This window comes from Phasianus colchicus, chromosome 2 (assembly GCF_987193195.1).
Source record: "Phasianus colchicus chromosome 2, bPhaCol1.hap1.1, whole genome shotgun sequence".
Taxonomy (NCBI): domain Eukaryota; kingdom Metazoa; phylum Chordata; class Aves; order Galliformes; family Phasianidae; genus Phasianus; species Phasianus colchicus.
The window spans coordinates 22,237,562-22,261,056 of NC_143437.1; the positions used below are offsets into that span (position 1 = coordinate 22,237,562).

The following is a 23,495-nucleotide window of genomic DNA, read 5'->3' on the forward strand; positions in this document are numbered from 1 at the left end:
TTCCTCTCAAATATTAGATTTGTATAATTTAACGGTCAGTGATTTTTGTATTTATTTTCAGCCATCCTAATGTAGCATGAGGATACTCAGGGGCAGTTTACCTGCACAACTGAGCATGCCTATAATTTGAAGCCTTTACACAGATGTTTGTTGACCTATCAAAACCACCCAAAAGTGAAGTTTAGAGGCCAACCTGCAAAATGTTAGTGCATAAAGATAAGAAGGGATAAGAAGGCATGTGTGCATCCCTGAAAAGAATCATTAAACAGTTCATGTTTCACAGTCTTTATTTATTTATTTTTTTCTGATGAACACTTAATTCTGATAGAATTCATCTCGTGTCTTTACAAATGTCAGTTACAAATATTGCTGCTTTAGTCTTTGATTCTAATGCCCTCTGTTCTTTATCTTTCTAGGGCATCAGTAGCCTCTTCAGTTCACTTAAAGTGGTCAGACTACTTCGTCTGGGTCGTGTCGCTCGGAAATTGGATCACTACATAGAATACGGAGCAGCAGTCTTGGTTCTGCTGGTGTGTGTGTTTGGTCTTGCAGCACACTGGTTGGCCTGCATTTGGTACAGCATAGGAGACTATGAAGTTATCGATGAGGATACAAACACGATCCGAACTGAGAGCTGGCTCTATCAGCTGGGAACGTCAATAGGAACACCTTACCGTTTTAACGCATCTGGCTTTGGAAAATGGGAAGGAGGGCCAAGCAAGGATTCTGTCTACATCTCCTCATTGTATTTTACAATGACCAGCCTTACCAGTGTTGGATTTGGAAACATTGCACCAACTACAGATGGGGAGAAGATCTTTGCTGTTGCGATGATGATGATTGGCTGTAAGTATTAGAGTTTCTGTCTCTCACACAATGTCGGATAGCTGTGTGCCATGAATACTGAGTGATGTATGAACATCTAGAATAATGCCAAACATTATTATGCATTTTAAAAGCAAAATATTTTTGGTGGCAATACAGTTATTCACACTTAGTTTTAAAATCACAGATGGAAATATTGCTTTGACTAGCAAAAGTTCATCATTTTGGATGCAATATTCTTTTAATATCCTTTCAGTATCTCCTGTAAGTAAACAACAAAATGTCTAAAGCCTGAGGTACTAAAAATTAAAATACCAGAGTGAGCATAGAGAACCCTTGTGCTTAAATTTGGTATGTGGCAAAATCTTGGCATGTCTGAGCATTGTGTACATTGGACAAGTAGGTGAGAGGGTAGGGAGAAGCCTAGGAGCATCCTCGCAGCAAAGAAGCAACAGTAGCTTTCTAGAGGCCATGAACTCCACTGAGGGCTGAGCATACAGTCAGATCCTGAAGCGAATACAGTGCCACTGCCCTTGGGCACCCCTTCTGGCTCATATTTCCTTGTCGCAATGGATTCACATTTGCCAAGCTGTCCAGTTTTTGGTACATGCAAAGTGCCTGGAGACTTACTTGCTGTTATGTGCCGTACTGCGACTGCTCTTGAACTTGGTCATGCTTTTTCTACATAAAGGTGTAATTTGAATCAAAATAAGGGGGAAAAAAAAAGACTTAATACATGGAAGAGCATATCATTGTTACGAAGAAAGAGAGAAGCTTGTGTATGATAATAATATATTTAGGGGAGAAAAAAAGCCCTTGCTAAGCAGAAAATTAAGCCTAATATATAATGAAACTAAATTAGCATCAACATTGCACTATAGTAATGTGCAGCTTTGATTCTGATATATGTTGTTTTACAGCAGAAATGAAATCCTATATTGAAATTACACATGCAGTGGTAAGCAGGCTTAATGTTGGGAGTAGGAAGACAAGCATTCTTGATTGAATAGGGATTGGGATTTTTTAGCTGTAAAAATTGTTAATTTTATTCTCACAGCTTTTTTTTTGCTTCTAAAAGTCTCATCATCTTATTAAAACACACTGGCAGTAGAAGTGGAATTTATGAAAAGCTTGGAGACAGTTACAGAGTTTCCTCAGAACAATGTGCATGAGACAGTGTGGCAGTGTAGTGCAGAACAGGCTTCCAAACATAGCTCCTGATGAAGGTTCCTGTTTAATAGGAAATATCCTGACCTTTGGCTTTTTGTTCATTATGTGTTACACTCGTGATACTGTCTAGACACGAATAGCCAGTACTACTATTATTATTCAGTGCTGTGAGTACTCAATGAACATAACCTTTATGAAATCAAGAGTGTGTGTGGGGATATTCTGGAGTTGTCCCTGCTCCAAACACTTCATTTGAAAGTGTGATGGAAAGTAATGGAACTTCTACATGGTGAGAACTGATAGATATCTGCTTTGAATTGTGAAATGAATTCTCGTTTCAGCAAGTTTTTAAAAACTGGTGGTCTGGTAATCTTAAATATCATGAATGCAGTCACGTTGGACAGAAAAAAAAAATCTTATAGGGTTTTATTGCTTTTAGCAGGCAAGATGTTTTGAGCTGTGATCATTCCTGAGGATGAGAGGAACTAAACAGCTTTGTTTATCTTGCTGCTGTTTGGAACCCACCTGTTGATACAGTTTCTTCCACTATAAAATGTGTTAAAATAACACTGTTTTGCCTGTAGAATTAAGCTCTCAAAGACTGAGCTTGAACTAGGTTAGTTTTGTAAGAATTTTGTCTGATCTGTTAGGATCCCAAAAGGTACAGGGCAAATGTATTTATTGGGGGGTATATTTGGATGAGGGAAAAGGAGTCTTTTGGCTGGAGCTTTTCTATGTCATTCAGGAAAATCTATATTTGTTGCTGGCCAAGCAGCATGTTTGTTATGGGCTGAGGTACTCACATCACAGTTGGTGGCTACGTTTTCCGGTTTTGCTTCTCATTTTATGCATGTCTAGTCACATAGATTTGCATCTGTGAAAGTCCAATGCATCAGAAATAAGCACTTCTAATCAATTCTGACAACGTGTTACTGCACATTAGTGAAAATAAAAGGTATATGATTTCTTTCTCACATTTTGCCATTAATAGTGCAACTAATTTAGATGCGGATCTCAAAACCATGAAATGTTACATATTTTATGGTATGCTTGTGCTAATCATTTCTACACGTGCTGGAAAACAAGTTCTTTGCAGGTGAACTTAATAATAATTTAATGCTAAGTTGACGAGCAGCTAATATATATATTATTTGTTATATTTTTATCATTGCTTATGCAATTAATTTTATTTTGGGGGTGAAAAACGATGACAACAAACACTTTAGTAAACTTCCTGTGTAAGTTGGTTTGTATCACACGCTTTCTGACAGTAGCAGAAAATAGGTTTAAAAAGGTCAGGCCACTGTGTTGTGGTAATCTTCCTGATGGTAAAGGTTTGGTTGTGCCAGGGACTAAAAGGACAGAAACCTTGAAAACCAGTAGATTATTCCACAGACATCTATAGATTAAATGTTTACTGGAGATAAGATCTTTGGTTTAGACCCTGTGATTTTGCTGGGTATGAACATAAAAGCTGAAGTGTGCTTGTTGCAGCGCAGACCTATGGCCTATAGTGGAAAAGGAGAAATCCATTTTGGTTAACAAATAAGCACAGAAGAGTAGATTTGCACTGAAAATCCTCTTTTCTGCTGTTGTAATAATTCATTGGAGTAGTACACAGTGATGCCCAGAACTGTGCTCTGATTGTGTGTGAAGGCAGTGGTTCGTTTCTCGTCTTTCAGTAGCACAGGGAATTCCATTTTCTTTCCATGATCATAACGGTTTGAGTGACTGAAGCTCCAGCTGAAGATAAGTGGAATTTGCAGAGCCCAACTTCAAATGTATTACTCCATTAGCTTCTCCCCTGCTAGAAGGTGTCCATAAGACCTGTGTGAATTTATCTTCTTTTTGGAATGACTGGGTGTAGGCAAACGTACATACCTGTGTATTTAAACAGTCCATTGAAATAATGCTAGACATTTCACAAATTTTGTGTAAGAAATGGAAATAACAGTGGCTCGTTTCCTTTGAGGATGTTATCTTTTGTTAGTTGAGTAAGCAAATATACTAACAAAATCATTACTGAGATCCCCGAACTGTCACTATAGTGTCATGAGAAAAAGGTTATTTGGGGACAAATATATATAACAACCAGCATTAATAATTCAAATTAATTCCAGCAAAGTTTTACTTTAAATAAACTGGAAATATTTAATAGAGTAATTTTTTCCCCTTGGGCCAATTAACCTCTCAACTGTGAATAAATAGTAGAGCTTCCATTAGTTTGAATGGAAAAAAAATTTAGCTGATTAGAAAGAAAGCGATAAAATTTCCTTCTATTTGTGGCTTTTATCCTGTGCCTTTTCAGAGTAGCAACATGCTGTGTGTCAACCAGCTCACAGTTTGTTAAACAGTGCCGTGGCTGGCCAAGCCCGTCCTCACAGTTATATTGGTAGAGATGGCCCTTGACATTGCAATCCTCTTTTCATTTGGGAAAGAACCTGAATTTTCTTGAAGTAAAGCTGGTGGTGAAGATGTGTGAAGGTATCTGTGACTTTCACCTTCCTTCCATGGCCTGTGTAGCAAACACACAGGAAGCTGGCATTGGTGCCACTTCAGTGCACAATGAGCGCTTGCCTCCCCTGGTTTCTCCATATTTGATATTCTAAAGTGATTTTTTTGTAGAATAAGTCTGATCATTCAAAGTTCTGGGGAAGTCTGGGCATGGTGTGTGCTGCCTGGAGGAGCACTGACAGGTGGTGCAATACTGTGGGCTTTCTGGCCTTTGTTTCAGGAATAGTTTTTTGTTTGGTTTGCTTTTGCTTGATTTACTGTCTGAGTATTTTGAATGGTTTCTGGGGAGAAAACTCGTAAGTAGCAACAGTATTTTCCTTTGGTTTTGGACTGTTGTCTGCTGAGCCTCTCTGTTTTCAGGAGAGGAGTTACTATATAAACAAGATGTGTGCTGCTGTCTTGTCCACTGGAAAACTGGCTAAAGGACTTGGTACAGCTAGTGCAGGACTATGGTGACACCAAAGCAAGACAATTGTGTCAGATGGGTTCAGTATACTACAGGTATTAGAGAGCATAAGGAGCATTAGTAGTGTCCTTTCTTACATGTTTGGTATTCTTATGCAAATAGAGCAGGAATTAATGCTCTAATTATCTTCCATAAGACAAAATTCATTCTTTTCTTGTGCTTGGCCACTGATGATCTATCCCACTCTACTCGCTGCTGACTCCTGTGAAGCCGATCCCGAGGCAGAGATACATTTGTGTGCTGTTATCTCCTAGTAAACTTATTGACCACTGATAATAGCACTTCGCTACCGTGCCAGATAGCTGTTCAAAGAAGTACCTTAGTTCCATTTTCCTATTTATTCAGTATTTTGTTTTGTCTACTATAGCAGAAATGCTAAGTCGTGGCTTGATGCAGTGATTGAGCACCTGCTAGGAAGGCAGGGCCAACTCAGGGGAGCTCAGGTGCAAGCAATGTACCTGAGTGACTGCACCTGGTGGAGTCAGGATCCACTCCTTCCCAGACCTCATGTAAGGGTTGGCAGGGGAGGTGAGGGTATCTTGCTGGAGATCCCTGTGTCCCTGAGGCCTTCTAAGGGTAAGCAGATTTTTTTTTCCTTTTCCCTTTGTTTTGGTGTCCATGGCTGCTACATTTGAGCATTTTCTCACTTGTTGTAGCCTAGGACTCTGCTAACCTGCTATCCATCACGTTATAGCATTACATTAATTAGAAGATCCGTGTACTGTTCAATTAACTTCACTAATATATCTCTATCTTGGACCAGTGGGAATCATGACTGAGTGAGCACAAATGGAGGCCTGGTAAGAAGTTTAAGATATGTGATTTTGTGGAAGGAAGGGTGGGTATGTCTTGTTAGTGATGAATGAAAACTGGAAGGGCTGATTGAGATGAAATGGCTGTATGTGGGCATGGAGCCTGTGGGGCTGTTTGCTTTTATATGAAAGCAAAGCACAAGGCACACTGTGTGCCTAATGTCTTAGAAGCCATCTCCCATGGGGATGTACTCTTGTATTCTCAAATGCAGCATCTCTGTGCACTATCCTACTGACCTTGTTGTGGTTATGGTTTTCGGGGAGGCAGTGTTTTGTTGTTGTTTCAGCATGGGTAGGTGTAAATGCTGGTTAGAGTTGTGAGGGACTACAGTGTGCTCATCACATAGCTCTCAGGATGTGTGTTTCATTGCTCAGCCTCACTGAAGGGAGACGCGGGTAGGTGAAAAATGCTCTCCACTCTTAACCCCAAATAATGCATATCTATTTGGGAAAAACATATTATTTTAAGATAGAAGTGAAGTACCCTGTGGCTGCTCTTAAGCATTTCCATTCACAGTATCTTATTAGATATGCATATTCCTAGTAGCTGTTTTTCCTGAGCATATGGTGAATTACAGTTTTGTACAAAAGGCTCTGTCTTCACATCTGTCAGTGAACTGACCTGTGTGTTTCAGCCTCTGTTTATTCAGAGAGTGTGTGTGTATGTATACATATATCTGTATCTGTCTATTAAAGTATGAGAGCTATTAGTAAAAGCTATTAGCTCTTCAGCTTCATTGCAAATGAATGAAAACATATTTGCTTATCCTTTTTCATAGATGGGTACTAAATAGCTAATTAATAGGGAATGCGTTTACAGACATCTTTATGAGAGGCTGATCTATACGTAAAAACAGGTTTTAAGCCACCTTCTGCAGGTGAGGGAAAGACACATATTTTCCATTTTTAATACTTGAGGAAAAAAAAAAAAGCTAATGCGATTTTTAACTTCTCCCCTGTGGAGATGCGTGCCTCAGAATAACAGCTCTCACATATTTTGTTCAGTGAAGCTGTCAGATTGGGTTGCGTAGTGTTTATTTTTCCTAAGCAATAGCAAAAACCTGAAGACTTTCATTTGCAGTTTTCATATCTGGGCACTGTGTCAGCAATCCCCTTGCTCTGCAGGTAGAATAGGGATAAGCAGTTCTAAAAATGCTTTGCATTTTCCACCTATAACATAATATTAATGAATGCTTGCCTATCTGGATTTTGAGCAACTGAGCAAAATCTGTCATACTTGCTTTGGGAGACCCTGCAAGGTCTCAAGTTTTTAGTACCATTTCAAGGTAAATTCTCATGGTTAGCCAGGAACTTCCTGGAACAACAGAGCTTAACTCATCTGAAGGAAAAAGTTCACTGAGTGATAAATTAGATCATAATTTTCACTGTGAGCACTATAATTAGTCCAGGTAGTCAGAGCAAAGATGGAAAAAGAAGAGAAGCAGGAGGTAAAAGGTCAGAGTCAAGTATGTGCTTGCTTACATACTGCAAGAAATTTTCAGCCGCCGAGTTTGTTAATCAAAACAGTTCAGGTACCAAAAAATTCTTGTCTTCACTGATATTGTGCAGTGCTAGCTGCCCTGCTGCACTTCACTGGTTCTCTCTGATTAAGGTGGATGTGCATCCTAGGACTGTGAAGGAGCTAGGAATGAGGATAATGCTAAGTACATTTGAAAGCACAATTAGATTGTTTTATTTACAGTGGTCTGCCTTACAAATGTGAACGTCCTCCGGAACTGTAAGGAAATGATGGCAGTTGGTATCCTGACACAGCTCAGTATTGCTACTTCACAGCCTCACAAGAGGAGTGAGGATCTCTCAACTTCACAGAGGTTTGGTAACTCCCAGCAGGATAAGAGGCGTTCAGAGACACTCATGAATGAGTATAGTCAGAAACGGATGAAAACTAGACAATTGGCTTCAAAATATCTGAACAAGATACAGATGTGCTGTAGCATCCTTTTTGGTGGCAGTACCGAGGCATGCGTTCCCCTTATAGTGCAGTTCCTCAGTGGTTAGAGCAAATGAGTGTGGCTAAGCTGTGTGTACTTACTTACAGCTTATCTAATTGTAGAAGAAGCATGTGTAGTGCATATGCTGAACAATTCTTAGGACTGTACTGCTTGTGCTACCCCTCAGTAGAGATACTACTTCAAAACTAGATGCGAGACCAGATCCTCAAAATAGTTGATAACTCCAACTCTTGATCTTTACTATTATCCGGAGCAGGGAAGAGGCAAATTGTGCTGGGAGAGGTCTAGCAAAAAACAGCATAGAACACTAGTACCTTTGTAGGGGTGGGATGCAAGGGGATGTTGATGTTGATTTTGCTGAAGGTCAGTGGCCTGAAGCTGAGTGCTAGCCTTGTGCCGGGTGCTGGCTAGGTCTGCCATGATTGTCACCCACAGGCTGAGCACAAGGGCCTGTGAGACTTCCAGCCCAAAACATCTCCTGTTGTGCATGCTTATTGCAAATGTTTGGTTTTTATTTATTTGAGCTCATGCTAGAAGACAAAAAGAAAGTCTGCTCTTGAAAAATGGTTTCTGGGGTATCTATTCCTCAGCATTATTCCCGACAGTGTGACAAAGATCTTTTGGGTACAACAGAATTCTCGCTAGCTACTGAGGTTGTGGTTGGGATGCTTTCTGTGTGACTGATAGCTTTGAATTGCTTTTCACTGTTGTTTATTTTAGCCATGAGCAACACCACTCAAGTTAGTAATTCTTAATTTAAAAAAAGTTTTCTTTTTTCTTTTTAATAAGTAGAGACAGTCTTTCCAGATATATTTCTTCATCCCTCTCATCTATGCTTTATTGTTTTTATGTTGAAGCTGCTCATGATATTTGAAGAGCTAATGTGCTATTGGTATAATTGCTAAGCAACTGTTTGGGATTTCTGAATGTTATTTTCCTTGGATGCTTTGTCTGTTAGAAAAAACCACCAGATGTGTCATGGGGGTGCTTCTCAGCTACACCGAGTTTTAGCAAAGAGCCAGGAGAAAGTCTGGAGAGAGTTTCTCTCTGAAGGAGGGCTTGGCTGTCAGATCATAATTTTGGCCTGGTTATCTCCAAATGTGAAAATACCTCATTTATTCCTGTTAAAGCTAAAGAAATTTAAAAAACAACAACAACAAAAAAAACCGAACCAAAAACTAAAAAACAAATGAAAAGCTTCAGAACCCCAAAGTCATTGTGATAACAAGGAAGTGGAAAGACAACATTGTTGTAGGCTTCTTGGTAGTTTAAGCAATCTGGCAGGCAGTTGATTCCTGAGGGATGCAGTTTTTGGTGAAGCGAATTGGGATCTCTCATCAGCAAGCACGGGACTGCACCAGCTCATGGTAGCATTTTCAAAACTGCCGATGAGCTGAAGCATTGGGTGCCTGGCCTGCACACTTATGTCATTGATATTCAGTATGTATAGGGTGTGCTAGAGGGGTGCAGTCAGTGCTGACAGGCTTCACAACACAGCAAGCTCCAAACCCAGAACTGTAGTTCACAAAAACTGCCTCCTCTTAGAAAAAGGGCATCAGAGTCCTTGCAGATTTTTAAAGGGTTGCTACTAGTGAAACATAAAACACTGGTGGCAAAGCCAGTGAAAGGGCAGACTCTAGGTGACACCTATGTAAATAGCTCACTCCTACCAAACTCGTTGTCTCCAGGGTAAGATAGACTGGAAGACTTTTTCAGGTTCATAATGTCAGTGTTAATTCTGTAATAAATCTGTCTGTGCTAACAGCCATAGCTGTATGGCCAGTGCCCCATTTATATGGGGTTAGTCATCTCCTCACCACAATGTGCTTCAAAGCAATATTTATAGAAGAAATAAAATGTTTTTGTGAGTATATTAATTTGGTAGTACTTCATTTCCTGGTCTGCTTTTGGGAAATATAAGCTCTGTGAGAGATGTTATTTTGTACTATGCAAAATTGAGTAAGCAATGCTTTCGTTGTTGTTATTTAAAGCATAGATGACCAGATTAAAGCTAGATGAAATTCCTGCTGTCAAATTCCCTGCAGAAGGCAATTTGCAAATGGCAAGGGTAAATTTGCCATGTAATTTTGGTTGTGGAGGAAAAAAAAAATAACAAAAAAAATTTCCAGAGCTGTATCTTGATGAATTGTCCCATGATGTGTCATTTTGCATTAATGACTAAAAATTTCAGACTGTGCTTCAGCCTAATGGTTCTAGGGAGTGTCCCCACCTCTGAATATACCAGAATTTAATTGCTAGAATAATCTCAGGAAATTTGACTCCAAGTCACTCTCAGAATCATGCAAATCTGATCAGGATTTTTGTGAAAAAAATCATAACATTCTCACAGTCTTTTGTCTCTTGCAGAGTTTAGTCTTGATCTCTGAGACACTGGAAATTTTTGAAATGTAAATGGAGAAAAAAAAGTTCCATTGGACAGGAAGGAAGATGAAAGCTGTAGAGTGTTAATTGTTCATTTGTTTTTTTGAAGTTATGGATGAGAGCTCAGACTACAGAAATGTGACAGATAATTGCTTTTTCTCTATCACACAGTTTCTAAATTTTTACCTTGAGTGACTTAATTGTGATGAGGAGGATAAGGAAAACAAGTAAGTATCCCTGCTGTGGGTGTCTTTTTCACCTGATGTCTTTAATATCACATGCTGCAGTAATCTCATTAGTTCAGAGTTTTGCTTTTCTTAGGCCATTTCTAACATTGTTTCCTCTTAGTAAATTTTAAACACTGAAATTTGGTAGCTTTTTCAAACTTCTATCAGCATGTGCAACCAACTTGTTTATAATTTTGGGTTCTGAAGAAACATCATTAACTCAATGTGATGTTTAAGAGGGGAGCACCTGATGTGTCCAGAACACAGACTGAAAGTGCAGAAGAGGAAAAGGAAGCAGGAATGCTTCAGGCAGTTAGTTGGAGGATAACAAACAAGATGAGTATTTTGCTTCTCATGGGGGAAAAAAACTCAAAAACTTCAAGAGTCGTTGTCCACAAAAAGTGTGACAGGTTTTTCTTTCTCTCTGCAGTCCTAAGAGATTTTTCCCTAGCAGCAATGCTATTTCTGAAAGATAGAAACCCTGAACAAGGATTTAGTTTTACGTAACAGTATTCTGTATTTCAAAATCTGTTTCTGTCTAAGAAGAATCCAATTAGGCACGGAGAAAAAATAGCAAAATAGCACACTTGGTCATATGAGTCATTTTGCCACTCGTCATCTAATATGCGATATTAAGGAAGATCTGAAGCATCTTCTAAGCACCTCTCACCTCTACCTCATCTTCAAAAAGGAGGTAGTTATTATGCTATCTAATTGCTACTGGACTCAAAGACTTGCTGTAGGTTACAAAATGTTAGAGTAGAAATATCTTGCCATTGCTGTAACGTCAGTAGCTTATGGATCATGAGATGTTCCTGACCACTCAAATGAGCTATCCTAAGAATGATGAGGGCTAGTTGTGTCAGTGAGTTTGAATGTGTTTGGCTGTTTCTATATTTTAAAAAAAGATTTTTTCATTTTATAAAAATAAGTAAAGTTCTAAAGGATGTAGATGCTGCTGTGGGTCATATACAGTTTATTTTTTGAGGCAGAGAACTCTGAAATAGTATAGGTGTGTATGTGAATTGCTATCTGAATATATATGCTATCACAGTAGCACCCTGACGGAAGAAATTTTGATCTCCTGAGAAAACAGGGAGTATATCTGGAAACGTCAATATCTTTTATCCACAATGCAATAACTCTTGCTGCAATTGGTGTGAAAAATGCACAAGGTAACTTACTAACAGCTCCCCTTGCCTTGGAGGAAATTAGAAAATTTATTCTTCTAACTGAAGGATTTTGACAGCTTGTGGGATCTAAAATCCTTAGTGCCATATTCTTTACTTTAAGGTGCCTTATGGTAAAGAATGAAATATTTTATGTATTAAAGCCTAACGTTTTATTCACATCAACGTGAATTAGAAATGCTTTTTTTTTTTTTCTTCTACTTTGAAATCAAGCCAGTGACTGCCATGGATGTTGTGGAAGTAAATTTTTCTCGTTAGGTAAGGAGTAAACCTTGCCCTTTCCTGCCACTGGCTTGAGAACAAAAATGGGTGACTTGATAAGTGCAGATGAGTGGAGTGATTCATGGTCATGGTAGAGTAGATCTTCAGTGGGAATGGAAACAGTCTGAGTGATTTTCACTTAAAAAAAATATGAGAAAGCTGGAGTTTAGTAACATCTCCCGTGTTCAAAGGCCAAATTTGAAGAGAGAGAATTGGACTTAAGAGAAGAACTACTTTGTGATTGAGCTCAAATGAGTTTTTTGTGAGACTGTTGTTGTCATTGTGGTTTTATTGGTTTTTTTTTTTTTTTTTATTTTTTTTCTGGTAAAATTAAGACCTATTGAAAAACCTGGAAAACACAAATGATATTTCTCTTCTTTGGTCTCCTTGGCTAAAAGACCATGGTTTAAAGCATGGTGCTTTAAGGCTGACAGAGACTTGAAAGGGGAATTTGAGATGCTTAGTTTGATGGAGAAGAGAGTGCATTAGGGCATGAGATAAGTGTGGCTGATTGACCGTATTGATCTTATGAGGATTAATGTACTCTAAAGTGTTTTGATCATAGTTATATCAATGCAAAACATATCTCACTTCATGAGGGTGTAGTCCATACCCAGAATGGAGTTATCTTTTGTTCAGACACATACTTCAATAACACAGAAGTTTGCAGGGAAGACTAGTGTTTTATAGGATCATTGTGTTTCATTGGACAGTCAGACATGAAGAAAATGCTCCTAGCTGGCCTGGGTTAGAACGGAAAAATATGATCCTTCAGTACATAGAGTGCTGGCACAAGGGTGCACAGCACAGTGAAACACCATTTGGTAGTTCACTGACCAGTGAAATACTAGGACAGATAGTTCATTCAGAAAAGCAGGGAAAATAAGGGAGCCTAAAATAAGTGCAGCCACACTTCTCCAGTGGTTTGTCTTCAGCTGAGAGGAACAGCAGTCTGAGAAGCTGGTCCGTGCACAAGGTAGAGCAGGTCAGAAATAGAACTAACTTTCAAGCCTTGCACACAGCGCAAACGTGTGAAGCGCTGCTGCTGACATTATAAATACTGCCCTTGAGGAAGCAGTAATGGGTTTTCCTTCCCACAGCTGTTTTATAAGCCGCATCATGGCTGTGATCTCTCTTCAGCACAGATTTAATAAGAGATGGTGTCAGAAGTGGAGAGCACTGTGTAAGGACTCTGGGAAAGCATTTGACAGCTGCATATAAATGAGAAGTGCTCTTTCCTTCAAGTTGCTACTGTTGACCTCATGTACAATATGCTGATGTGTATCCACTGGATGGGACTTGGGAGGGGATGGGGCCTGGGTTTGTAGGCCCAGGCTTTACGATAGCGCTGGAGATGACTGAAGAGTTCTATAAGGTTTGGATACATGGATAGTAAAAAATTTCCCTAAAGGAGGCTGTACAGGTGGAAAAAAAGAAATAACTTAAATCTGAGACTGCCATTTGTGTGTGTGCGTGCGGGAGCGCACTGCTAACATTTCTTTCCTCGTGTAGTTTCTGTCTCCAATCTCATACTGCAGGATAGCACTGCTCTCTACTTTTAACAAGAAGGTATCTGGTTTTGCACCATATCATGCACAAAATGGTTGATAGACAGTAATATTTGCCTGAGGCCACACAGTCAAATTCCCAGCTGGATGCTCACAGGAAAGTTTTCTTTCAGTAAATAGTTGCTACTGGCTACACAGTAGTATCTCTGTTTTAACAGCTGTGGAGGATTCTCTTACCAGCTGCCTGGTGGGCCAGTTGCATTCTTGTAGAGCAGGTCTTTCTTTCCCCAATGACTTGCTCTTTGAAATGCCCATTAATTGCTGGTCTTTCTGAATGCTACAGGAGTGCACACTTCTCATGAGTTCAACAGGCTGTAGATTCATCTCAAGTGAAAGAAGAGCACTTGCTGTAGTTACAATTGAAAAACACCAAGTTTCCTCCAGAGCGTGTGCCAAGCCCGTGTGTAGAGAAAGCAAGCTGCTCTCTTGTGCCCTGCTTCTGAATGATCCAGTGCTCCAGGAGATAGGAAAGCATATAAATGTGCCAAACTAAAGAAAACAGACAACCCGCAACCCACAAAACCTGTTTGCCTTAAGGAACAGATTTTACTTTCACACATTTCATCCTCCATTGACTCCAGTGGTGCTGTTCGAGTGTCCTTTGAGGAGCTGCAGAGGCACTGACCCTGCAGGAGCTGTTCTGTTTCTCTTTCCACTGAGAGTGTTTGCAGTAAAGGAAGACACAATATCTTTCATTGATGGGTGGGATTTATTCTGAGCTTGGTTCAGAATCTCTTGTCAAGCCTACTTGGAAAACCCTGATGTTGGAAGGCAGGGGATGGATATATGAATTTTTCACATTTGTGATGTACATACCTAGATGTCAACAGCATCTCTGCGGGATGCTTAGCAGATAAAATCTAGATGAGATTTGTGAAGTTAAAATATTAATGAAAAGCTTTAGTAAAGAAACCTAGTAGTGTCAACTAATTCTGTTAGCTTGAACTCTCGAGTGCTTTGTGGAAACAACTGCACTTTCAGTACTGGTGTTCATTGTTCTGGTGTTGTCAGGCAGGAGCTGCAACTCACAGATACGCAGTCTCTCTACTGGGAGAGGTGTAGGCACCTTCCCAGTATCAGCTGCTGAGTTGGGCTGATATCTGCAACAACAAAACCGTAGTGTGCTTTTGTATTCCTTGCACGATCTCTGCGTTGTTTCTATGTTTTCTCATTGTGCAGTGAATACACTGGGTGTGCTGTAATTCAGACTGTGGACTTTTAAAATTACAATCAGACAAGTAAACAGAGCATAACAACTGTGATCATCAATTCAAAACAGCTTGATTGGATCAGTGTCTTCTCATTAGAAAGGGAAAAAAAACTCAACCCCAGAACAAAGAGCTTTTTTACTGATGGCTTTGTGTCTTCCGCAAGCTGATGATGTGTTTTATGTTATTGCTTGTGTTCTGAGTCCTTCCTACCATTTCTGATTTTACTGCTATTATCTGTCTGCTGCCATCATGATAGTATTAGAAACTGAATGTAGTGACATCTATAATTAGAGTTGTCTACACATTCTTTTTATTTTCCATTTGACTCATATTCCTAACTTTCTAAATCTTTCAGCATTCAAGTTGAGGTAATGAAGGTCAGCCATTTCTGAGAACAGGGGTGTTGTTTATCTATTTAACAAAGCAAGATTTTTGTCTTGAGAGCAGATATATAGGAAAGCAGGGCTGGAAAATTGATATCTGACAGCTAGAGAATACAGAGATTTTTTGGAAAAAAGCCTTAATTCGAGAAAGAAAGCAAGAATATAAGGACCTTTAAATGTGACCTGTTGGAAATGCTGTCCTTGGAAGATACAAAAGGATGCAGTTATCTGATTAGTCATATGTACTTAGTGATAGTGAAAGTGCTGAATAAAAATTGCATGTATTGTTTTCTTTAGATCAGTTACAAGAGACTGAAAATGATGGGAGGGTCAGGATGATTCCTGACTTTGGTGCGACTCAGATGGGCAACAACCACTGCCTTGCAGGCAGGCCCAGGCATATGGGCATCCCTCACTGCCTGTGGCCCAGCCTGGCAGGGCGAGCATGTAGGCATGTTATGCGGAAGCACCCACTGGGAGAAGCAGTGTGGGCTGGCCACTCTGCAAGCTGGGCTAGCTACGCTGGATCTTAGTAAGCTTCTCTCAAAGAGTACACAATTCTTTGCACACTCAGTTCTGTGCTAGACCTCACCAAAGCTGCGTTGCTGTGCACAGATGCATTAGTATGCCTGTCAACTGAGCATGATTTGCTGGCATGTTACATGCTGCCTGAAATTGGACCTTTTTGCATTATTTTGTTTGCTAAGACCCTTCAAAACATCATCTTTAGCATTGTCTGTGGAGGAGTAGATTTACTTCTGCTATGTTCCTGTGAGAGAACGCAGTGCTGTAGTCCATTGCAAGCACAGACTTTTTTAGATATGTGGGTTTGGCAGTCTGTGAGTTAATTGGTGATGTCTGCATACTGCAATTAACCTAATTATGGCTTTGATTACATTAATTAAACTCTTGTCCATGACAGCAGCTGTTCAATCATTTCCCTTGAGGCCCCCTTCGCTGGGGTCATTTTGAACCCTGCTGTTTTGGGTTGGCAGAATTTGGTGAATGTTAAGATATAGTCAACAATAGGTTGAAGACTTCACCCTCTCAGTCTGAAACTTTCTCTTAAAACTCTGTTGTGAAATTTTGGATGCCATTCATCAAATTCTGTGCTGCTGCTTTTTGGAAGCTCATCTCCAGATGGCTGGAGAGTGTCTTTTTGCACCAGTTTACTCCCATTTGCCTTATATTGCTCTCTGTGTTGAGCTTGTGGATGCTATGCTAGTTGCACAGTCCCTGAGAGAAAAACTGAGTCTTGCTTTGTTGCAAAAACATTAATTTTATTTTCTTATTCTTCAGTGCAATTAGCTGTTTTGCATCACAGCTTATTCTAGAGAGTTGTTGACTTGCAAAGGATTTGGAAAGTGTGCCATAAAAACTCCAGAGTCAGCTTTGACAGAACCAGCAGTGGCATAGCAGGGTAAGAAAGTGAAGGTACTGTTTCTGAGCTTCATGAGATATTTCTGTCTTTGGTAGTTGTATTGAAACAAGCAGTGAACTTTGGTATTTCTGTTGTATGAAGCGTCTGCAGAGATCTGGTGCAAATCAGTGAGGGATGAGGATTTTCAGTGGAAAGAACTTTTTGGTTTTATTTCAAGTTATAAGAGATGCAGTCTTTGACTTCTTGGAAGCAGATAATGGCAGAGCCTCTCTGATTAATCTTGTGCTCTTCAGTTCTGATTGCTTCTCCTTCATCTTCTGAACAGGGGTATTGCAGTGGCTGTTAATTCCCTTTTGCAGTAGTTGTTCAGTGTTTGTCAGCTAAACCGTGTCTAGCTGATGCTATGAGGGAGAGAAGGACTTGGTCAGGAATGTCCTTACACAACACAAGTGGGAAGGAATTTGTTTCTCCAAGTGAAGGCCGCAGCCTTTGGTCTGATGTTTTAGACCAGACAACAGCAACTTAAACATGCTAGTAATGTTGGGATGTTGAATGGGACCTTGATGGTAGACTCTTATCACTTACTGACATGGTGATTTGTGTTCGCTCCTGAACCTTCTCTGAGGGTATTTTCCCAGTAACTTACAGGGATAAGAAGTTGTGGACTTCGGGATACAGTTGTAGGTTAAGAAATGAGATGTGCATAAAGATGTGTAAAAGGGTTTGTGCCTGGAAGCTGAACACCAGAGGCAGTAGCCATATTCAGCAGCTTTAACTGAACCATCCTTGCTCCCATTCCTGGCAATTCATTGAACGCATAGCTGGGGAAGCTGGGCCAGCCTGGGGCTTTCCTGGGAGCAAGAAGTGTAGAACTTTGGTATGGATTGATAGCTGACAGAAAGCAGTGAAGAAATGGTTACTTGAGCAAGAAAAGACTAATTCTGATGGAGTGAGTCCTATGAAAGCACTGATGTCATGACACCTCTTATGACTACTATAGGTCTTTTAAATGTGACTACTTCAGCACATGCCTAGGAGTGGTTCCTCCACAGCCTTATAGCAGCTGTAATAACTTTTATGTCTATAAAGATTTCCATTCTGATTTTGTGACATGTTTTCATTCAGTCTATGCAGAATGGTGTGATTCTAACTGCAGTGAAGAGGGAAGCTCTTCACTGAACAAATGGACAAATGAATGTTCTGTGGAAAGGCAGGCTTTCCTGGTGCTGCGCTGCCAGCTTAATTGTTAATACTCAGGTGGACAAGCAAACAAACAGGAGGAATTAATGTAAAAAATGTAATCTTAATAGTGATTTATTGGAATCGGTGATACAAAAGATGGAGGAATTTAGCTTTTTCTTTGTTGTTGTAGTTTAAAACAAATATTTCTATTTTCTGAATGCTTTGGTTTGCCCTCATTTAGGGGTTCAGGTCTTTTGGGGCACGCAGAAACCCCACGTTGTTTGGCTTGTGACAGCTGAGGGTGCTGTGCAGCTTGCAATATCAAGCTGCAGGTTGGAAAGATTCTGAAAATGCTTTTCAGAACTGAGAAGCATTTTAAATTGATGGCACTTTTACAGTGAATACCTTTCCAGAAGACTGAACAGCAGCAAGCCTACAGAGGCCAATTCCTTTATACATTGCCTTATCCCTTGTGATTGCTGCGACGATTAAATAACTTCAGAGTAGAGAAAGTTTGAATGGCATTTGCCTTCAGCATTCTTGTGCAGTGCTTTTTTTTAATGAGCTCCCACACTTTCAGCTTGCAACTTTTTGTATTAAAAGCTTTCTCCATGCTTTCACTCTTATTTTATGTTGATTAAGTTTGCTTTTTAAGGACTTTTATTAGCACTTGTCCTTTTTGTGTTGAGTATGACACTGGATTAAAGCAAGAAAAGGATTTAGATTCATTGCAACTTAATTTTGCTCTAACTTAAATCTAGATGGCAATCTGAGTCTATCAGACAGTATAAGAATTGTATAATGCAGGAACAAAAAATGTCATTGCTCCCCTTCTAGGCTGAGAAGAAGACTGTGTGCAAATGCAGCAGAGGGAGTTAGGATGAGGCATTAACTGCTGGTGATTCTCAGAACATCATGGTCAATATCTGGAAGGATAAATGCTGATGTGTGGGGTGAATTATAAAGAGTTTGAGTATCTTTTGCCTTCTGTGTCATGCACGTGTATTTCTTACCTCCTCTACTCTAGTTAGAAACATGAAAATTTTTTATTCCTGTATTATACAATTCTTATACTGTCTGATAGACTCAGTGTTCTGAGTTGGAAATCCTGATGGTGAATCCAGTGAAATGTGATTTACTAAGCAGTTCCCCTCTTGCCTGTGCCCTCTGCAGCTATGAGATGTGAGACAGATTTTAAATCTGTTTGTGATTTCACAGATCTGCCTTGTTGGTGGCAGAAAATAATGCCTTACTGATAGACTGAACAGTTCTGCACTGCTGGGAAGGGAAAAAGGTTCAAGATGTTGGTAGCATGCTCAAAAGAAGCAGCGTCTCCTCTCCTTCTAACTGCAGAGCAGTGATGACTAGGTGGGTGGATGCTGTCCATGATGGCACAGAGATAAGAAGAAATTGGATGATACAAAATGCTATTAAGAGACTTATGGCTCTGCAGAAGGTCCTGAAGATCCTTTCTTTCTGTCTACAGAGTGACACAAAGGCCTTCAGCCCTTCCTTTCACACCCTGCTTGTTACAGCCTGTTTACTTAGGCTTTGTATGGACGGTACTGTTAGGACCCGACGTTTTTGTTCTCTTTCGTGTCCTCGGTGATAATCTGTCTGGATTTCTTGTCTGTTCCCCTTGGCTTGTTCTAAGTGTTTATTCTTTCATCTTTCTGACTTATTACCTAAGCTTTCAGCATTGAAAAAAATATGGAGAAAAGTAAATAAAAATCATGGATTATTTGCTCTAAGATATATATTTAAAAAAAAAAAAAAAAGGAGCAATTCATTTTCATTAGCCTCGAGCAAAGAAAGTTCTCACTGTGTTCTTTGTTATTACAGCGACTTTGTTTCCCTGATCTGACTTGCAGAGGCTGAAGTGTCTTGCACTGCAGTTATTGTACTGACACACTATTCCAGCAAAGCTTTTAGGGATGCTTGTTAGCCACAGCTCAGCCTACTGCTTCTGCATTTCACTTACTGATCTCAGTGAACATCTTAACTCAAACAGTTTTTTCACTAAGCAGGTTTTTGGTAGAATTCCTTCTCTTGGAGAAACGATGATTTACTCAGATGCAGTGTTGTTTCTGTGATTCCTGGAAGCTGGTTGCCAAATGTTCAGGAACGGCTGATGCCTTTTAACCTTCAGAAGGTTCTGAACATAGAAATTGAATGTTACAGCCTGCTTTGGAAATGAGCTGGTAGGTAAAGGGGAAAGCAAAAGTTGAACAAACCTTGCTGCTTATCTCATCAGCGCTGAAAAATACTGTGAGAACAGTGAGAGCCGGTGGGGGCTGGCACGCAGAGGAGCGGGCCTGAGCTGGCAGCTCTGGGCTGAGTTCCCAGCTCTGTCACGCTCCCTCCCGTGTGACCTCCTGCAAATTGCTCTGTGCCACCGATTAGCGGTGGGCCTTGCCTCTCCAGCTCTTCACTTCTCACTAGCATGGACTGTCTTTAGTGTGCCACGTACATACCGCAGTGCTGTGCAGCTGTCCTTTCCTCTGCAGCACTACTGAAGTATCCTTTTGGCTTTGAGGATTTTAGTATCACTAAGGCAAGCCAGTCCAGAAAGCTGGGCATTTTAACTCTTTCTGTGTTGTTGACCAGTTCAGCTATCATCTGGTTGTTTTGTGTTCCACTTACGCCAGGTTTTGTTTATCTATGTGTCCTCCTAACCTCATGCAGACTCTCTCCTCCTCTGTCTCCACTCTCTCCTCCACCTCCAATCTCAAGGCTCTCTGTTCCCTTAACCATCTAATTTAACGTTTATTCCATCCTCGTCATTAGGCTTCTCTAGTGAGGCCAGGAAGGTCTGGCAGCTTCCCTGATGGGTCTGCTAAGCTGTTGATTTAAATTTTGCAGGCTCTGTGGTGTGTAGGGACTGCTAAATCACTGTTCCCGTGACAGGTTTCTGAGGGGCTGGAAGAAGACAAAGTATTGGATAGAAAATTGAAGAGGTGAGAGAAAACAGAAGGGCAGAAATTATGGAAAAATGCACAAAGAGTATCTTTGGGCCAGGTAGATGACAAGAATTTGACAGGGGCAAACAGTTAAAAGAAGAGTGTACGTGCTTATGTGGGGTAAAAGGATAAATGTTTGTCTGTCAGAGGGACATTTGTTAGAGGCCAGATCCTGAATGCTCAACACGAGTAGCGATTCTTAGGGACAGCTTCAAGAAAAAAACACCAGAAACTGAGACTGTGCACTATTTAAAGCATGTCAAATGAGCTTGACAGAAAAATATTTTAATAGTTTAGTACTCATGTGCTGGTTGATTACAGTAACAGATCAAAGATGAGTATTCTGTCAAGAATCATTACTATCTGTCAGCCAGTAGTAGCTATGTAATATAAAAAGTCCTGGCTGCTGAGAGGCCTTCTATCCTTGCCCTGCTCCTCAGGCCAGTAAATGAATATTTACAGAGGCACACAGTTTGCAAATGGTTCTTTGCGCTGCTTTTAAAAGATGAGCATGCAGATTATTGCCCTGATTTCTAAAGTGCTAAAACTTGATCCTGCATTTTTACTTCTTTATAATTTGATAATTTCAATGCCTATAAATGATGTAACGTATATTTACCACAATTGTTTGTTTATGACTGCATGAGCTGTAGGGTCTTGTTGTATCTGTCAGTGGGAGGGAAGAATTTAAGATGACGTGGTAGACACTATTTAGGTTTTACTGTATGTGACAGTATTACAGAAGACAAATGTTTCAGTACTGAAACAAGGGAAAGACTTGTGGCAGCTGCAAAAATTCCCCTTATGGAAGTCCTCTGATGTTGTGAAAATGATCCTCAATCAATCTGCTAGAAGTACTGGGGAAATCTTCCTAGTGATGGTTTCAAGACTGCTGCAGGATTAAGCTAGATCGAGTATTGTGTCAGCAGAGAGTGAGGATCTCCACCATCAGGACTTCTCATTCTGGAGTCCAAAGATCAGGAGAAGCCCCCGTTTTCATATTACCCGCCCTGTGTCATGATGATAAACAATTTATTCTGAGGTTTGATGCTCAACGATGTGCTGGGTTTAATATCAACTGTGATTCTGACTACTTTTACCAATTGTTACAGTCACCTTATATCCATGTACTTCCTCTGATTTTGCTGATGCACACATGTGAAACCATTTACAGTGATGATAGAAATTACCTTTTTCTCTGGAATGTTTTGGAGTAGGTATTCTCCTACTGGTGAGGCTGGTCAAGTAAAGCTTCTTGGAGCATGCCTGCCAGAAAACATACAACTATGGAAAGGAGATAAGTTCTTGTTTATGGGTAAAAGACTTGCCTCTCCCATTCTAATAAATGTTATTACATCATTAGCTTTACTCTGTAAATTTGAATATGTATGAATATATTGTAATTTGTGCTGGTTTGCTAATGCACTCAGCAAAGAGCAAGACTCAGTTACTCAACTTATAGATGTTAGGTGATTTATGTATAATGTTTACTTTATTAAAAAAATAGGCAGTATCTCTTAACATTAGCATCTACCCCTGAGTATAATGATCTATGCTTTTTAAGAAGTTGGATGCGGAACACCAACTGTGTGCATGCCTTCTGTACTGCGTTTAGCTTTGCTGAGTTGTAATAAAACAGCACAGTCAGCCTGGAATACAAATGCTTTCAAGATTGGAGCCACAGGGACAGTAATGATTACCCATTTCTGAAAGTTAGGCTACAACCCCCTTCACCACTCCAGAGAAAAATACTCTTCTCACGTGCAGTCATCCATGGTTTCTCATTAAAAACCCAAATGGTTGCTTCGCTTATTTTTGATAAGCTCTTATGTCTTCGCTAATCTCTTTTTTCACTCATCAGTAGAGCAAGCCCTCTAGAGAATTCACTGGCTGTGAGCTTTCCCTGTTTCACATTCTTGCACACACTGGATGCACCTATTGATTCTGGTTTGCAAGCACATCTGTGATTAGTGTGTGGGAGGAGCATGACTCAGCCCCAGTCATTCTGGTGACAATTATTCTTCAACCACCTCAAATTAGTCTTCACCTGCGAACATATTCTTTATTGCTGACCTCACTGGCTTACCTGCTATAATTAAAAATGTCAGTATTCTTATTTGTTTTATAAAAAAAAATATTTGTAACTGCTTAATGACATAAGAAAAGGGAAGCTTTTAGACCGGATTGTTCTTAGGTTTGTTTAGCTAGCTTTTGAAAACCCCGTGTACAGTCACATAACTTGTTTGTACTTGTTGTACCCAGCAGTAAAGTATGTGTATGTACAAGATGGGATTTGCAGGTCACTCAGTGCCAGCTGAAAAGCATCTTGCAGTCTTTCTGTGATTATCAAAGTAACTACCCCAGGTTTACCAATGTTGTTGCATCAGAAGCCTCACAATCTGAGCTACAAGGAAGCAAAGCAGCCACAAATAGACCAGTCAGTTAAATGCAATACCTTTAAGGGCTTAATTTCACATCAAACTGAACCTGAAGTGAGAACTAATTGTCCTTCACTCAGGTATCTGTTCATCTTTGTCTGTACCACCAGGTCAAGTGTAGTGGTGCTCTAAGTCCAGCAGGCAGGCCTATTGACTGAGTGGACCTGACAACTCCTTGGTTCCTTATCACAATCACTGTGCAGATAATGTATAAATCATGTTTTGCAGTGACTGCTCAGAGCAAAGTTAGCTTGGAGAGTGGTAGTGAGCATAAGTCAGATATGCTACAGAAGACCCCAGCTTTCTCTCAAATACATAATTTGTTTTGAGGGTGTTGTTTGACTAGCTTTTTGGTATTAATTTTGGGTACAATGCAGCTAATCCAAGGAATTCACTTTTCTGTGACTGGCGTTGGACAAGAGATGTGCAATTTTTATATCAGCAGGTTGGGTAAGGGCAGCACTGCCACCCACCTGTTTCACTTCACAATGAAACCATAGTGCCTTCATCCCACTCTGCTTTTATACTGGGATAATTAGTAGGCATTAAAAT

At 40.0% G+C, this 23,495-nt stretch overlaps 1 protein-coding gene across 4 annotated transcripts in view; it reads left to right on the forward strand.

Moving 5' to 3' along the window:
- The window catches only part of KCNH1 (potassium voltage-gated channel subfamily H member 1), a 242,283-nt gene that overhangs the window by 112,506 nt on the left and 106,282 nt on the right, over positions 1 to 23,495 (forward strand). For all 4 annotated transcript variants that reach the window (XM_090135085.1, XM_090135084.1, XM_090135086.1 and 1 more), the window contains one exon: positions 417 to 846. In XM_090135085.1, the coding sequence (XP_089991211.1) occupies positions 417 to 846 (430 nt within the window). The remainder of the gene's footprint in view (positions 1 to 416; positions 847 to 23,495) is intronic.